This window comes from Petaurus breviceps, unplaced genomic scaffold (genome assembly GCF_028583685.1).
Source record: "Petaurus breviceps papuanus isolate PSGF00001 unplaced genomic scaffold, PetGlider_PUasm1.0 139, whole genome shotgun sequence".
NCBI classification, from domain to species: domain Eukaryota; kingdom Metazoa; phylum Chordata; class Mammalia; order Diprotodontia; family Petauridae; genus Petaurus; species Petaurus breviceps.
In genome coordinates this window covers 10,811,253-10,829,352 of record NW_027185697.1, presented here as the reverse complement: position 1 = coordinate 10,829,352, position 18,100 = coordinate 10,811,253, and the positions used below count along the sequence as shown (strand labels likewise).

The 18,100-nt window shown below is 51.1% G+C and overlaps 1 protein-coding gene across 1 annotated transcript in view; it reads right to left on the bottom strand.

Annotated features, from left to right (window-relative positions):
- The window catches only part of DYSF (dysferlin), a 235,687-nt gene that overhangs the window by 117,962 nt on the left and 99,625 nt on the right, over positions 1 to 18,100 (bottom strand). The window contains exons 22-26 of the mRNA XM_069067342.1: positions 16,875 to 16,999; positions 15,205 to 15,311; positions 9,767 to 9,965; positions 5,377 to 5,532; positions 5,169 to 5,316 (exon numbers count right to left, since the gene is read on the bottom strand). Coding sequence (XP_068923443.1) covers positions 5,169 to 5,316; positions 5,377 to 5,532; positions 9,767 to 9,965; positions 15,205 to 15,311; positions 16,875 to 16,999 — 735 coding nt within the window. The remainder of the gene's footprint in view (positions 1 to 5,168; positions 5,317 to 5,376; positions 5,533 to 9,766; positions 9,966 to 15,204; positions 15,312 to 16,874; positions 17,000 to 18,100) is intronic.

Below are 18,100 nucleotides of genomic sequence, written 5' to 3'. Positions count from 1 at the left end.
GGCTGCCATCAAATCCAAGTCATACCTGGACAAGGAATAGAACTCTATAATAATTTTTAAGTCGTCATCTAGGTTTTCTGCTTGGAGATCTCCAGGCAGGGCATAATCATCTACCGTCGAGGCAGGAGAGGGGAGCAGTCTGGAAATTTCTCCCAGCCTCCAGCCCAAATTTGCCTCTTCCCCCTCCCCGCTGCTCCTAGGGCTGCCCTCCAGGGCCAGACAGAAGCAGGGCAACCGCTTTTCCCACAGGTCTGAGAATGGGCTTGAGACATATTTTTACACATTAAATATTAGAAATGGGTTTAAAAAGAATAAAATGTTATGGTCATACAAATGTCATTATTGTTATTAATCTAACCCATCATTAAACACTTACTATTCGTACAGGCTTTGTGCTAGGGGCTATTGATGCAAACATAATGACGACAGTGACTATGATAGGAATGTAGCATTAATTATGTGGGGCACCAAATCCGGCCTCAGCCACTTCCTAGCTGTGTGACCCAGGGCAAGTCACTGTACCCTGCTTGCCTCAGTTTCCTCATCTGTAAAATGAGCTGGAGAAGGAAATGGCAAAACCACTCCAGTATCTTTGCCAAGAAAATCCCACTTGGGGCTGTGAAGAGTCAGACAAGACAGAAACGGTTGAACAACAAAGTATTATTTATAATAACAATGTAGCGCTTTAAAGTGCGCAGCAAAATGTTCTACATATGTAATCTCATTTAATCCTCACAATGACCCTGGGATGGAGATACTACCCATTTTTCAGATGAAGAAACAGAGGCAGACATAAATTAAGTGATTCTGCCCAGGGACGCACAGCTAGTATCTAGATATTAAATGCCCTCAAGGGATGTACATTCTGTTGATTGGATGTACATAGTCACTAGTGAATAAACATTTATTAAGCGCCTACTACTTGCGGGACACTGTGCTAAGGATGGCAGTTACTGTCCTGGGTTCTCAAAGACGACCGAAATGACATCACTATGCCAGGGTCAAATTTCAGTGTGTCCAACTGGGTCTGATCAGACCAATATGAGCTCGGAATACTCTACCACAGGGCGGAAACAAATAGTCCATGTGAACATTTGGGGGTCAATTCTCTAAATTTGCGCATTCAATTCTGCTTTGCTCATAAAGCACAGCACCCTTTCTGCTGTGGGCATGCCATGCTGGGCGTTCCTGTGCCACTGTCTCCCAAGCCACACAATTGATTCCCAAGTTCTTGAGAAAGACCTTGAGAGTGTCCTTGTAGAACTGTACTAAGCACTCTACAAATGTGAAAAAGAAAGGCAGCCCCTGCCCTTCAGGAGCTTACAGTCCACTGGGGGGGGAAGACACACAAAAGGCCACCATGCTAAGTAGTTAATAAAGGTTCTTAAGCTTTGTTGATTGAATCCTCTCAATATTTATTCATAATATTATCCTAATGGAATCATCTGAAAAAAGTGTATCTTCCCCAAAAAAAGAGAGAATAAGCTTTTAGACTGCTTTAAGTGATTAGGGAACCACTGACTCCAACCCCACCCCACCCCCCATTGCCTGGCCTGCCCCCATCCCTCTGCTTCTGCTAAAAGAAAAGAGAGATAGTTAAATTCTGTTTATTTTTAGGGAAAAATGTCACAAGAGAGAGGGTTAGTAGACTGGAGTGGTTTAGTAAACTGCTTTCTTTCCTCATGGGCTTGAGTGCGATTTCTGCCCCTCTTTTAATGAGACTAACCACTGTTGATGGGTCTTCAGCCATTCTTGACCCTAACCTTCAGAAACTCTGTTTAGCTCAGAACAACCACGAAGGCAAGGACTGAGGCAAGGAGTCAGGATTCTCCAAGCAGCGGCTGGAACCAGCTTGGGGGACAGAAGTTTCAAAACCCTCTAGGCAGGTGAGACATTTAGTCCCTGACACCAGTGTGGTTTAGGGGACAGGGAGGTTCTGACTTCAAACCCCAGCTCTGATGACCTGTGTGACTTCACTGATCTGGGCCTCGGTTTCCCCATCTGTAAAAAGGGGCATGAACAAGATAGACCAGGCAGGACTCCTTCCTGTTTGAAACCTTATGATTTTATGGCTCCCGTGAAAATCAGCTTATTGGAAACTTTCTTCCTGTGACCCATGAGTTAGAAACAAATTTAGGGTTAGAGCACAGAACAAGGGGGATGGTTGTCAATAGTCAATAAACATTTATTACATGCTTACTGTATGCCAGGCACTGAGGATACAAATAAAGGTATAAGAGAGTCCCTGGCCTCCAGGAGCTCACAATCTAATGGGGAGACAGTATATAAAAAGACAAACTTCTCTTTCTCTGGCTTTACTGTTTATGATGTACATGACATCTTACCACCTGCTACCTGTGTGACCTTGGAGAAGTCACTTAACCTGGGGGGAGGTGCTCCTTAGTTAACAGTGTGGCTTAGTGGTAGGAGCCAGGTGGAGGGTTCAAATCTCAGCTCTTACACATAATACCCGAGTGGGGTGAGTCAACCTACTTCCCTGTGACCTCACTTTCAGACCAAAGTACCTTGGTCCCCAATCCCCCTATTAGAAAGTAAGGTTCCTGAGAGCAGAAGTTGACTTTGCTTTTGCATTTCTATACCCAGCATTTAGCACAGTGCTCGGCCCATAGTAAAAGCTTCCTCATTTTTTTTTTCATTTATTCATGAACAGACTGAGCTAAATGGCCCCTGAGAGCCTGTCTAGTCATAGACTTGTCCTTACGCGTGCTTCCCATGAGACTCAGAGCTCTACCACAGGCAGAGTGTACTTTACATCACGCTTGGATTGGATTTTCATAAACGGCCCATGAGGGAGTCAGGCAAGGAGCAAAGGGAGGTTCGGAAAGGAGAAAGGGCTTGCTCGTTGCCCCCAGAGGGGCAGCTAGCAAGTAGAGTCGGACCTTTAAGCCAGGTCTCCGGCCCCCCGGCCCGGCTCTCTTCTAGGGGAGGGCTAGCCTCCTTTCATGCCCTACCATCACCACCCCGGTGAGCCTGAACAGCACTTGCTCTCGCCTCACTGGGGAACGGAGAGGCTGCAGGCCCCAGATGTCGCCCACACCCCCCACACCACAAGCCTCTGACTATGGAAATATCCCCCATCACTCATTCTCTCACTCATCACTCAGTTGAGTCCTCTCTCCCTCCTTCCCTCTCCCCCCAAACAGAGAAAGCTGGAATTCCCACCCACCACCGGGCTCCCTGGGGCCCGCCCCCCCAGCCAGCCCACTCTCCCCAAAATAGCTCTGACAATTGGAGAAATGTCTGCTCTGGGGTTCTGCGCTCTGGGCCGCCGATCATTTTTTCCGACCTCGGCTGAAGGGGAGAAACACCAATGTTTTTTTGGTCTCTGCTCTCGGCCAACATTTTTTCTCCGTTTACTCAGTTCACTCTGGAGAAGCTCATGAACTGACTGGGGAAGACTCGAAGGAACAATTTTCTCTCTCTTTTTTTTCTCACACTTGGAGCCAGGGTAAATTTTCAGCTTAGATTTCCCTGACGCTGTGGGGTCTGGGGGTCGGAGCCATAGCCTGGGTGCCTGCCATCAGGGCTCACTTCATAATCCTCTGACCCCCAAAACGCAGCCCTGAAAGGGACCTTAGAACACTTAAATCCGACCCCTGTTTTACAAAGGAGGAAACTGAGGCCCAGAGGGGGAAAGGGTTCACCCCAGGTCGAACAAGAAAGAATTTGAATCCAGAGCCTCAGATGCCACATGGGGCGCTCTTCCTGCTCTGTGATGCTGACTTTTCTTCCGGGAAGCTTTCTCTGATTAACCCCCGGTCTGCTGGGGGAACTCAGCAAGGCATAGAGACAAGCTTTAGCATCCAAAGATGTACAAGGGGTTCACACCCTTTCTAGCTGGGCGACCACAGGCAAGTTCTTTCATCTCACAGAAGCGGTTTCTTCCTCCGTAGAATGAGGAGGTCACCCCCACTGGCCCCTGAGGTCCCTTCCAGTTCTGCCCATATGAGGAAGTCTCCCAAGGACCCCTTCACCCTTTTTCCCCCTCTCCTGTGCCCACACAAGAGCCCGGGAATTCTGGTGTCCAAGGGCCTGGCCAGCAGAACATCACCATGTCCTGACCACATGCTCCTGGGGCCAAAGAAGCCTTGTCTGCCTTTTCTCCAAATTAACAAGCCTGTGGGCAGCCCACAGAGAGTGTCGGCTGCAAGGCAGCTGGACCTAGCACTGAGCACCTGCTCCCCTGCCACGTGGCCGTGCACACCCCTCCCCAAGTGGGGCAGAAGGGGGTGCAGGAGGATAAACAGGAGGGACAGCCAAGCACTAGAAATGGGGAGGCTGAAGAGAGCTGAGGACCATTGTCCTACCTCTCCTAAAGAGGGAGAGGCTCCTCTCAGACCATGAAGCCCCCTGGGGATAGGAAAGAAGGCCTCTCCCCTTTTCCCCACAGCTGAGGGCTTTGTGGAGTACCCAAGCCCAGGCCAGGGAAGATCTAGGGAAACCTTAAAAGGGAGACCCCTGGTAGACCCCAAGGGAGGAGTCCTGGCCCAGCCCTGCACTCTCAAGGATGCCCCCCACTGTGACCAGGGAGCCCCTAAGTCAGGTAGACCCCAGAAGGAAACAAGCAGTCCCTCCATTGAAGAAACAAGGTGGGACCATAAAAAGAACCAGCATCGGAGTCAAAGGTCCTGAGTTCAAATTCTGACAGTCTCTTCCTATCTTTGTGGCCTTGGACAGTCTCCCTACATGAAGGAATTGGACTCCTCCCTGGGCCTCAGTTTCCCTATCTGTAACTTACCAGGAGTTAGACTGAATAATCTCCAAGGTTATTTTCCATCTCTAAATGCTACAGAGGACCATAGGACACCAAAATACAGGAGACAATGGAGAGTCACAAAAAAGTGCTGGACTTGGAGTCCGAGGACCTGAGTTCGAATCCTGTCAAGGCTGCTTACTAACGTGACTTTGGGCAAATCGGCTCTCTGGGCCTCAGTGTCCTCATCTGTAAAATGAGCACAGTGGATCGGACAGCCTTGGGGGTCCCCTCTGGCTCTAACTCAGGGTTCAGACCTTAGATCTTCTCCTTACTATCTGCATGACCTTGGCCACATCTGTCCATCCCTTTGTCCCTCAGTTTACTCCCCTGTAAAATAGGGGGTGGAGCTAGCTGATCTCTGAGGCTCCCTCTAGCTCCAAATCCAGGAGACCAGAGGAGATCACTTCCCAGCAGGCTGCCTCTCGGGTCACAGGGGGCTGTTTTCGGCCGGCTCTCACCCTCACCCCTTGGGTGTCTGGTTTTCCCCCAGGCCCCCAGTCATCAGATGGGCCAGGGGGAGAGGCCGGAGTGGGGAGTGGCTGGCGGGAAAGCCAGGACAGTACTAAGCCACCCATGACCCCAGGGGAGGAAAGACTTACTTTCAGAAATACCGTCTGCAGTTTCCCACAGTTCTTGCCACAGCACTTGGCCCCACGCCGGGAGAAGAGGATCTCGTGGGCTGGCACGCGGTGGTAAGCCACCCGCTTGTCCCCCTGAAGCATCCAGATCACTACGTCGGGCAAGCTGTTTTGAGGCTGGGGTGGGGAAGGCAGAGAACAATGGGGGACGCTGTGAGTGCCGGACCCTTCCCGTCCCCGCGGCCAAGTGCCGGCCCAGACATCCTTGGCAGCCTCCCTCCCTCAGCCCACCTTGCCAAATCCCAACCATCCTGCAAGGCCTGGTTCAAATCCCACCTTCTCCAGGAAACCTTTCCCAAAGAAGTCATCCTGCCCTCCGCCCAAAATGGAACACTTCAAAGTCTAGACCACAGTCTGGTCCAGACCCTTCCTGCCCTCCTCCACGGTCCTCTCGGGGCTTCTCCGAGACTGGAAGTGCCCCGAGGGCAGGGGCTGAGCCTAGGAGGGACTGGAGAGCCATGTTCAGGAATATGAAGCCGTTCCATTAATGCCATGTGGCCCCAGAGGGCAGAATTAGAAGAGCGGGGAGAAAGTGATGGGGAGGCAAGATTTAGGCTCTATAAGAGGAAAAGAGAAATCCTGGAGAAACAGGCAACACAATGACAAAAGCCGGCATTTATAACCATGCCTGCTGTGCTCCAGGTGCCACACTACATACTCTGCAAAAATTATCTCCCTTATTCCTCCCCACAACCCTGGGAGAGAAGCGCCCTTATTATCCCCACTTTACAGATGAGGAAACTGATGCAAAGAGGGGTTAAGGGACCCGCTCCAGGTCACACAGCTAGGAAGTGTCTGACTCTGGTCTTCCTGACTGCCCCTAGAGAGCCAGCCTCAAAGCCAGGAAGAGCTGGGGTCAAGTCCCCGCTTTGGCACAAGCTAGCTATGACCCTGGAGACTGTGTTCTTGGCTCTAGGACTATTCAGTTGCAGAGTGCCCACCTGCATTGGGGGAAGGCATTCCCACACCTGAGATTCCTTCTTTATCCCTATGAGGAAAAAACCAAACAAATTTCCCAACAAATATGCTGAAAGTGAAAGGAGCAGGAAGGGGGCCCCTCTGATGAGGTGTGGGTTCCTCTAAGCAAAGTCTAAATGACCCCCAGGGCAGGGTGAGGGAGAGTCATGGAGGGATCCTGTTCAGGTAAGGGCCCTTGAGATCTCTTCCAACCATGACATGCCCTCGTGGTGGTGCCTGAGGACAAGCCTCAGTGAGAAGCCTTAGGGGGCTGGCCACATGCTCATGAAATCGTGGGCCCCAAAAACCCAAGAACGACCTTTCACGTGTAACAGTATCAGTGAAAGGAGTTTTCAAACCGATAGAATCACAGGTCATGGAGGCAGATTCCTTCATCCTTTGAATCAAATACGGACCCGTGCAACACTGAGTCAGGGAGGGCAGGGGGCTGCTTGACACCTCTGGATAACAACCTGACTGGGGCCTTTGGGGCTCCTCCTCCTTCCAGGCCAGGGTCCTCCCATAGGCCTTCCCAGGCCGCCCCCTCTCTTTTAGACTCACTGCCAGAAGGTTGCTAGCAATCTGAGATGCCTTGGGAGGTAGTGGGCCTCCCTCGATAGAGGCAAACACCTGTCAGGCTTATCAGAGAGGGGACTCCTGCTTACGTGCCACTGAGGACCCTTCCCAATCTGATCCTCTTCCTGTCTTTCCCACAGTGTTCAGCACATTATATCCACCATCTTACTGGATCTCAAAACAACTCTGGGAGGTAGATGTTATGATGATCCCCATTTCACAGAGAAGGAAACTGAGGCCAACAGGGTGAAGTGACTTGCCCAGGGTCACACAGGTACTAAGTGTCTCAGTCAAGATTTGAACTCAAGTCTTTCTGACTCCAGGCCTAGCGTTGTTCTATCCACAACCGCACATGAATCTTCCTCTAAACTCTGTAATCCAGACAAACTGGCCTTCTTGCCACTCACCATATGTGACATCCCATCTCCCACCTCCATGACTTTGCACAGGCTGTCCCCATGCCTGGGATGCCCTCCCTCATAGAAAGTCTAGTTTCCTTCAGAGCTAAGGCACCTCCTTCTGTGGGAGGAGAATCCATAGGGTTAGGGGGGACCCCTCTTTCTGGATCCCTCTATGTGCTGTTTGAAATTATTTCTCTACATAATTATATATTTCTCTATGTAATTTTGCAGGAGAGAGGCTGTTGTCTTATATCACACAGGTATCACACACACAGCCTGAGCCAGATTAATATGTAATTGGGGAATGTTTGACTAAATAAATAAAAATACAAGATAGATAATGTTAACTTGAGGTTTTCTAGGTCAACTGGTGGCCCACAGAGAAACGCTTGACAGCCCTGAAATGGAGAACAAGCTGGTCCTGGGGCCAGGGAAGACCTCTGATGCATACTGATGGTGTCCCTGCGCAGGTCACTTAACTAGTTGGACTATAAATTGCCAAGAAGATACTGAATGGTCCAGTATAAAAAGGTCCTGACATGACAGTTCCCATGTCTATAGCCATGAAATCACAGGCCCAGGCAAAGTAAAAATTATTTTGTTCATACTTAGCCCTGTACAGATTCCCCCTCTCCCAGCAGAATGTAAGCTCCTTGAAGGAAGGGACTCTGGGTTTTGTCTCTGTATCTCCAGTGCCCATCACTATACCTGGCATACAGATGGCACTCAATAAATGCTTACTGGTCTGGATTTAAATGAGGTTCAATATCCCAGATTAAGTCCATGCTCTAGCAGAGATTCAGGGGCAAGTCTGTGACCAGGATGAAGGGTCAATTTATGGCCAAGATCAGGGAGTCTGCTTGTGGTAGAAAGGGAACATGCATTTATATATAATGCCTACTGTGTCTCAGGTACTGTGCTAAGCACTTTTAAAAAACAAATACTATCTCATTTAATCCTCAAAAAAAAGAAAAAACCCGGAGGTAGGCACTATCGTGATCCCTGTTTTACACTTGAGAGAACAAGACATGCAAAGGTTTTTAGGGACTCACCCAAGGTCATCGGGCTAGGTGTGGGAGGTGGGTGTCAGTTTGGGGCCACAGGACAGTTTTCCTTCTCTATGACTACGTGGCCCAGACAGAGACCAAAGCCATAACCCTGGCCTCATTAGGACCAGGGTCTAACCACTGGGCTAACCAGCTGCAGGCATGAGCTCCTTTTCACAGGGAAGGAGTCCAAAGTTAGCTTTAGAGGATGAATGTTTCTGGACGCCTTCCTTCTGCTTTGGAATTCTCCCTTCTTCCAACCCTCCCCAGTCTTTGGGAGAGCTAACTCCTCCGGAAATTCTTCTCCCCAGCCTTCCCCCTTCCCTTCATCCTCCAAATCTCTACCTCAGCACGGACTGTAATAAATCAACAACCTCTCCCACCACCACCACCACCACCACCACCACCTCCCAGACCCCCAACCTCCCTGAGGGGGTCTCCAGCCCCCCTCCAAAGGGAGCTTTCTGTCTCCCCAGAGGAGGACTGGCCTCTTCCCCTTGTCCCACCCACCTCTGGGGATGCCACGGGCAACTCTGGTCACTCCATCTCAGGGGAGGCCTTCAGGCTCTGGGCCTCAGTTTCCTCACCCGCAAAATGAATGAGACTGACTAAATGCCTTCTAAATGGCCTTTCAACTCTCACTCTGTGGTCCTGTCGTTCCAGGACTTCACTGGGACATTCTGGCTCTATTTAAATCTTGGAGCAGTAATTTCATTTCTGCTTTAGGAAGCTTGATCTCCTAATTAGGTAATATTTTAGCAATCTGAGATTTCTTGACCCTATGACTGTTCTCTTCAATCATCAATCAATTCATAAATCAATCAATAAGCAAGGCTATACCCAGGACCTACTAGGATGAGTGAGACACTGAGAGATACAATAACAGAAGAAGAAATAGACCCTTCCGTCAGGGAGCTTACGCTCCCTTGTGACTATCTCACCCCTTTGAGGGCCGGTGTCCCAGAGAGGCATGGGAAGGCTGGGTGTTCCAGGGGGTGTCCTGGTGAGTAAAGGGGGCATAGAAAGCCTTTCATGCCCCAGAGCAGAGGCTGATAAGTGGCTACCAGCTGGCCTTTACATAGCAGTGTTTAAGAACTTGACAAAAATGATATCATTTCATCTTCCCAAAGGCCCTGGGAGACAGGTCCATTTTCACCCTCATTTTAGGGGTGAGGAAACCAAACACCCAAAAGGAGTATTTGCCCCAGGTAATGCAGAGAAGCAGAGTCAGAGACAGAAGGGGCCTCGTAAGAACTTGAGGCCCTGAACCCCCAGCCTTGAAGAGGAAGAAGCAGGGTCAGCAGGATCCCAGAGCAGGCGCTTCCAGTCCTAGCATCCATTGGCAAGGCTCCCCTCCCTCCCCAAGGCTACCTCCTCGGCCAGGGCCCGGAGCCGCAGAAGCCAGTCCTCAGCCTGCTCTAGGGCCACCATCAGATCCTCGTGGGCGCTGGCGTGCTTCAGCTCTAGGGCGGCGTGCATGATCTGGGTGAGGTTGCTGGTTCGGAGTCGGTACAGGTAATGGTCCAGGTGTGTGGCTGAGGCCTTCTCCCTGACATCCACCAGAGGCTGACTGTCCGTGGAAGGAGAGACAAGAGGCACAGGTGTGATGGCAGAAATAAGCATGTCTCCTCCCTCCTCTTGGCAAAGAGGTGGGGGATTCCCAGGGCAGCACGGGGCAGATGTGGTCAGACATGACAAATGGACCCATGCACTTTGCTCAGGGAACACCTGGGAAATGACAGCAATGTCTCTAAAAATCATCAGTAAAATGCGTATTTTCTTACAAGGTCTACAACGTGCTTTCTCCATAAAAATCACAGTGCTAGGCAGGTAGGTCATACATGTTATTATTCCCATTTACAGGTGAGGAAGCTGAGTCTCAGAGCCCTGAAGGGAGATCCTCCCTGCATGGCCAGTGGGCGGCAGAGCTGGGGCCCTCCTTCTCTCGCCTCCACGTCCTGCTGCCCTTCCACTACGTCCCACCATGAGGCCTCTCGTGGATGAGTCCCTGGAACTTGGAATCAGGAATATCTGGGCTCAAATCACTCACTAGCGGTGTGACCCTGGGCAAATCACTTCAACCTCATCCGTAAAATGAGGATCATAATCATAGCTAGATTGTATGTATTTGTATCCCTGGCACATAGTAGGTGCTTTATTGGTTGATAGCATGCCTACTGTGTGCTAAGCGCTCTACTTACTGCTTTACAAATATTAACTCATTTGAGCATCACAATAATCCGGGAGGAAAGTGCTATTATTATCCCATTTTGCAGTTGAGGAAACTGAGGCAAAAATGGTCTACTGACTCGCCCAGGGTCACACAGCTGGTAAGCGTCCAAGGCCAGATTTGAACCCTCAACATAAGTGAGCAAAGGGCTGGACACACTACAGTCAGGCACCCAGCATTTAAATGAATAAGTTCTAGGTCTAGTTTGACAATGAAATTTATGTGACCCCGACAGGTCATGGCAGACAGACAGATAGGCCAATGGCCAAGGATAGAGGCTTCAACCCCTGCTGCTCAGTCCGTCCCTCCAGCTGTCCCTCTGGCCCTGAGCATCCCCCAGGTGGGGGAGGAGACCAAGAGACAGAAACAAAAACCTCACAAGGTGTATTGGGAAGAAGACTTCAATGGAGTGTTGATAGCTCTCCCCAAACAGATCAGGGGCTCCCTGGAGAGAGGTGTTGGCTTCCCATTAGAATAAAGGCTCCCTCTGGGATGGGGACCATAAGCACCCCAAGTATGAGGCCTTCTGATCCAGCCAGGGGGGCTCCCTTCTAAAGTCCCTACAGACTGCAGAGTTCACCCACCCACTCCTCCCCAGAAGAGGGCTGGGGACATTGGTGTGGAATGGGACAAAGGGGGCTGCCTGCCCCCACGGCCCAGTCCCAAGCCCAGCAGCCGGCCTGCCAGCCGCCCACCCTGTCCTGTCCTGCCCTTCCCCTCCTGCAGCAGAGGCAGCAGCAGCAGCCTTGTCTGGGTTCCCCACTCACGGCTCCACACTGATTTATTTCTCTGCCAATCTCCCCAAGCTATGCAGAAGCAATTACCGCCCGAGCGGCACCAGCGCCTGCCCGCCCGCCCGCCAGATACGCTGCCTTGGCAGCCTTCAGCCTCACGACATTTTTCCTGTTATTTTTTTTAATTGAATTTTGAAGGGGGGTGGCCAGGGAGGGGGAACCGAGAGCCAGCTCCATCTTGGGGAAACCTAAGCCCCAGGGCCTGGTTCGGGTCACGTAGCACAGCACAGTCGGGCCAAGAGGAAGTTCTGGCGCTTGCTGGGGAGGGTCAGGGTGGGCTCTGTCTCTCTAGCTCAGTGAGTGTCCTTCCCAGAAGGAGCAAAACAGTAACCTCTGGGCAGGTAGCCCTGGCCTGCCAGTTTGGGAGCGGGCCCTGCCTGGGGCCGCTGCAGGGAAGCCCAGGCAGCCACTTGGAAGGAGAAGCCTGCAGTGGTGATTTATGTCTCAGGCTAAGGGACAGCAGCTGGGGGAGGCTGGGAGACCAGCCACAGAGGAGAGGTTTTCAGGGAGGCCATGAGCCCAGCCAAGGCTCTCTGAGCAAATGCCTGGCATCCCCTCATTCTAAGGAGAGACCTGGGCCCCTCCTGATCAACAGGAAAACTCCAAGGGAAAGAAAGTGGCAGGGGAGGTGGGGAAGGGCCAGGACGGTCACCACGCAGTTATCTACCCAGGAAGAGGGGGTAGAGGGGGGAATGGTTATGGCAAAAAGAGGAGGGGATACTGCTAAAGGTAATGGGTACCCCGAAAAGGTTCTGCCTGGCTTTGGAAACAGGGACAGGATCCTGGGTGGGATGTGAAGACACCTCAGAACTATCCCACAAAGATATTTGGGACAAAGCCTCCAAGCTCTCCACCTCCTATGGGATCAGAATGAGCCAATACAGCAAGGATCTGAGGAGGCAGACCCAGACCCTGGCTTTGGGGAGCCCCTGATCTAGTGTGGGTATGAAAACCCCTCCTAGGGGCCTGATCTGATGGGGGAGACACAGATCCTGCCCCAGGGAGCCCCTGGTCTGATGGGGGAGACACAGATCCTGTCCCCTGGGAGCCACTGGTCTGATGGCGAGACAAAGGCCCTGCCCCCAGGGAGCCCCTGCTCTGATGGGGAGACACAGACCTTGCCCCAGGGGGGCCTTGATCTGATGGGAGACATGACTTCTGTGTTTCTAAACAAAGAATTTCTCCCCTAAGCCCTTTGGGAAGTTTTCATTTCTGTCTGTCCTTCCTACCCGTAGGGGAGTTCCTCAGGGGCACATAGGTGATAAGGGGCAAGTACGGGGGCAGGTGGAGGTTTTAAACCTAGCAGGTCACAGCTTCTCTATTAATGAGGAAGACAGTCTGAGAAGGCTGTCTGAGGTTCAGAGAGGCTGAGTCACCCGCCTAGGGTCACTCAGTTGGCGTCCAACAGAAATGTAACCAGGAATCGCTATTGAGGGAGGGGGAGAAGTGGAGAACCCTTGCAGAAAATAGAGAGGATGCTTTTGGATGGGGGGGGGCTAAAAGAGCCTTAAAGCCAACCCCACCCAAACCTCCAAATGTCATATCAAAGAGAGAAGGGACTATTTTACAGAGAGGGAAACTGAGGCCTCAGAGAAGGGAAACGGCCAGCCCACATTCACAAAGGAAAGCTACTTCAGCTCAGTGAAATTGTGGTTGAGCTGAGACAGAGGCCAACATAGGCCAAGTCTTAGGCTCCCAGAACTGAGAGCTGGCAGTGCAGTGTAACAGATGGGATGCTGGGCAAGGGTTAGGATCCTGCCTCATGAACATACTGGCTGTGTGACCCTGGGTTAGTCACTTGACTGACAGATGAGGCAGTTGGACTCACTGCCTTTTAAGGCTCCTTGGCAATCCCACGGGCCCACTGGGTCCAACCCTCTTCTTCCAGTAGCAACACAAGGGCCCAGTTAGACAGAGCAGAGAACCCAGGTGTCCACACCCCCTGCTCATTTCCCACCAGGCTACACTTCCCTGGACTTTCCCATCAGCCCTCTCCCCTCTGGGCACCTTCTTCCTCCCACACTCCCCACTTTTCAGCTGCTTCCCTAGTAGAATAGAAGCTCTCCGAGGGCAAGGGCTGCCTTTCTTTTTTCTCGTATTTGCTTTCTCAGAGCTTAGCACAGTGACCAGCACATAGTAGGTGCCTAATAAATGCTTGCTGACTGGCAGTTCAATGCTGTCTCCACCAGGCTGTTGAACTTTAACCTCCATTTAGAAAAGGAAAGAGGAAGCCCCTCGGTCCTTCCAGAGCCGCAGTCCCCGTGGATCCATCAGTCACTCAGCAAGCCTTTCATTTCATGTATAGCCTGGGCATGTTGTCTCCCAAGTGGAGTGTGAGCTCCCTGAGGGCAGGATTATTCAGTGTCTGAGCTTTGTAAATCCAGGGCTGTGCACGTAGTAGGCATCTCGCAAATTTGTGTTTGATTGTGATTGATTGTTATGTCAGACACCAGGGGTACAGAGACTCTGTCATTCTATCAGCTGAGGAGTGAGGGCAACATCAACAAAGCATTTCCAAAAGGGATAAAGGGACGATTTGCCCTTGAACTCCAACCTTGTAGTGGGTCCCATGATGAGCACTTAGTAGGTGTTTGTTGAAGGAATGGGTGAGTCTGTGTGTCCCAGTGAGGCTGGACCGCTCACCACAGGAGCCCCAGATAACCTGGGATGCCCCGGCTCCCCCGGCCCTGCCCAGTGTGAGCTCAGGGCTCTCCGAACACAGCAGTTTGCTCAGTAAATCTTCACTGAATAAACGGATGAATGAACGAGTGAGAATAACATGGTTTGCAGCATTTGCAGGACCATATGTTTTCATGGATCGCTGTGTGCCAGGGTCTCTTCCTTCCATCCTGTTCTGCCTCCTCGGGGGGGCGGAGGAGACTATTAGACACACACACACACACACACACACACACACAAGTTGTGATCCTCTGTGAGCCCACTGACACAAATGCACAATTTTACGTAAGAGAAAGCCAAGCACAGCCCAGGGGATAGAGCTTAAGGTCAGAAAGACTTGGGTTCAAATTCTGCCTTGGGCGCCCACAGTGGCCTCCCTGAGGCTCAGAGGACTCTCTAAGACAGTCTTCTAAAGTACAGATGGTGGACCATCAGCTTTGGTACGCCCCTCACTTCCCTTCTGTTCCAGCCTTCATTTCACAGACTCATAGGGTAAGGAAGGAAGGCAGCAAGCATTAGAGGAGTTCCTACTACGTGCCAGGCACCTGCTAGGTGCTTTATAAATGTCATCCCGTTTGAACCTATCCTTCGCTGCCCTATCAATTCAGAGCCAGACTCTTGACCCTAATCAATATGATTTCTCTGATACTGTGCTCCCTTCCTCCCTTATGCTCAAACTAACAAGCAGCCTTGTCACTAAGGGGCCAAACAAAACCACTACCTGTCAAGTCTCTCCCCTCTGAGTTATCTTGGGAGGGGACGCAGAGATCAGCCCCAGCACTGCCCCTAGTGGGGCAAGAGAACTTGTCGGACAGGGGCCGGCTGCGAGTGTCTCCTGGAGATCCCATCAGGGATCCTGAATCAGAGACACAATGCTGCCCATTCAGGGCCCCAGGACGGGCTCAGACCAGCAGCAGAGACCAGGAAATTTATTACCTGCTCTAAATATCACCTTTTCAACTTCGTGCCTTGGCTCTGAAACCTCTGAAGGTGGCAGGCAGCCAGCTTGGCACCCCCTTCACTCTCCCTTAGGACCGACTGAGCATCAGGGAAGATGGGGGTGGAGGGGAAGGGGAGGGAGAAGGAGTGAGAAAAGCAATAAGTACCTGCAGTCGGAGATGAGGTTGTCAATCACCTGGGCTACCAAGCCATCAAGGTCTTCGGCTGAGAACTGAGCCTTGAGGGCCACATGGATCTGATTCAGGCCGGCTTCCTAAAGTGTCCAGCGGGGGAGGGCAAAGAGAGAGACTGAGTCACCACAGGAGGAAAGGACCTGGCAGCCCCCTCCTCTCCCACCCACCCTCCCAAGCACAACTCAGTTTCTATTTTGTATATGCACATTTCTTGAATGTGGCTTCCCATTAGATTGCAGGCTCCCTGAGGGCAGGGACCATGCTTTTACTTTCTTTTGTATGCTCAGCACTTAGCACAGTACCTGGCATTGTTGACTGATTTATAAAGTATAATTTATTAAAACAGAAAGTTCATATACCCTAAGAAGGTCAAGATCCACAGAAAGGCCCCATCTCTATGAATACATTTATAGTTTGTTATTACTTTTTGTAGCAGCAAAGAGCTGGGAGCCAAATAGCTGCTCATTGGCTGGAGAACAGCTAAATACATTGGCACACATGAATGTAGTGGAATACTGTTTTGCTATAAGAAACGGTGAAGAGGATGGACATGGGGAAGCATTGGGAAGCCAAGTAAAGTCAACAGAGCCAAGCAAACAAGATCAGTGATGGCCACAATGGCAATGGCCACCACAACATGGTGGCCACATCACCATGACCACGTCTGGTCCTCAAGAAGAAGGGAGAAGGCAGTGCCCTCCCTGGTTGGCCAAGAGAGGGGACTATGTCTATGCATGATGGCAGATTGGGCTGGCTGACTTGACCAAACTGCTTTGTTCTCTCTTTCATTACTCATCTTTACGGCTCTTTGAGAGAGGGCAAGGGGAAAAGTTGGTAATGCAAGAACAAAAGATAATGAAACATTTTTAAAAGAAAAGAAAGCAGACGCCTTGACGAAAGTACTACTGAATTCATTGTTTCCTTCTCCCCAGCCCCAATCAAGAAGTTTCAATGACTCTCTATCGCCCATTTTAGAACTGAGTTCCAGCTCCCCTGCCTGGCGTTCAAGGCTCTTCACTGTTTGATCCCACCCTTTCTCCTAATTCTTCCAACACCTCATGGTCCTTCAGCCTCCTCTTCTTGAAGCTGTGTTTCAATGGTTTTCCTGATTCTCCCCCCAATCTGTGACCATCCCTCCTCTCTCTCCTCCATAAATGTGGGCATTCTCCCCAACCATCAGCCCTCCTCTCCTTCCTGTCCATGTTCTTCCCCTTGGTGATCCTATCCACTCCCAGGGTGCTTCTAATCTAGCCCCCTCATTGTATGGGTTAGGAAAGTGAGGGCAAAGAGCTTACATACACTTCTTGGGAACCTCTCCCCATTATCCGTAGTTCAGGGGCCAAGCAGAACCAGGCTAAATCCCTCTCTCCCATAAAAGCTTCTTAAACAATGGTAGAGACAATAATAGCTAGCATTTCTACAGTACTTTGAGGTTTGTAAAACTATCGGCTCATTTCATCCTCCCAACAGATCTGGGAGATGGGGCAGGTGCCATTATTACACACTTTGTCTTCTGAGAAATCTGGCTGCCTAAGTATTTGTCCCCTCTGAGTCTTCTCTTCTCCACCCTCACAGTCTTTTGGATGCACTGGATAGGAAGGGCAGGTGGTCAGGGAGGTTGGGGGGGGGGGTGTTGGACTCACCAGTTGGTCTGCAATGCTCAGCAGCTGGTTCTGCGTGTCTGTCCGGTGGCTGATGTCCTCCCAGTATGAGGACAGCACAACCACAGGCTTCACATTGCCCCAGGGCAAATAGTAGTAGTGACATCCTGGAAAGGAGAGAGGGAGGAAGGAGGCTGGACTGAGCTTGGGGAGAGGAGGAAAGAGGGCACAGTCATTCCCAGGGAAGGTCAACCCCACACATCCAAGTTCTGGGGCATGAGAGTGGTGCCCTTCTGGACATTCCCCACCTCCAGAGTGCCCCTTTGCTCATCAGCGACCAGAGGAAGCTCCTCTGCCTAGGTCTATTCTTCTCTTGGCCACTCAATGGGCCACTCATTTAACCAGAGGCTGCTGTCCATATTAGGGTTTCTTAGCCCATCAAAAGAATCGGCATGCCAAAAAATGTTGGCCTTGGCAACAAGGGAGCAACATGAGTGTAATCCATCCCTTTGCCAGCCTTGACGGATGCCACAGATGTGGCCCAGGGCAACCTCCCTGGTGGTTTGGGCCAAGTGCCTGAGTCAACAATGGCCAGCTGGTGGAGAGTACTCTAAGAAAGCCTGCCCAGCTGTGCCCTCATCCCCAGCTGGTGAGGAAGGAACAGGGATGGGGAGAGGGCCAGACTTGTCTTGGCTTCAGCCTGGGGCCCCTCACCAGGAGGGGCAAAGGACAATGGGATCCCATTAGAAATGGGTGGGGTAAGGATGGAGAGAAGAAAGACCGGGAGAGCAGACTGCAAATGGAGAAGTGGCCATGCTTTCCATGGCAGCTGCAATGGTAACAGCCAACATCCACAGTATACTTTGAAGGGGCCAGGCAGGGATGTCCTGGGACTCCTGAGAGCCAATGGTTAAATGGTGAGTGTGCGTATTGACACCCCCAATCTTGACAAACACTACCAATCAGGGCTTGGCTGATTGTCTAGACTTAGGAAAGTGATGCAGAAAATGTTAACAATGCAGCTTAAATTTAAAAGCCTGCCCTGCATTTTCAGAGCATGGTCGTTAAACATTTACCAACACACACTGCAGTTCAGAGGTCTTGCAGTCAAGAACACCCAGGTTCAAATTCTGCCTCTGACAGTGACCCTGGTCAGTCACTGAATCCTTCAATGTCCTGGGTAACTTCCTACGACTACAAGAGGGAAAGGGGAAGGTGGAGAGGGAGGAGAGAGAGGGAGAAGGAAAAAGAGGGGAGGAGGAGGGAGA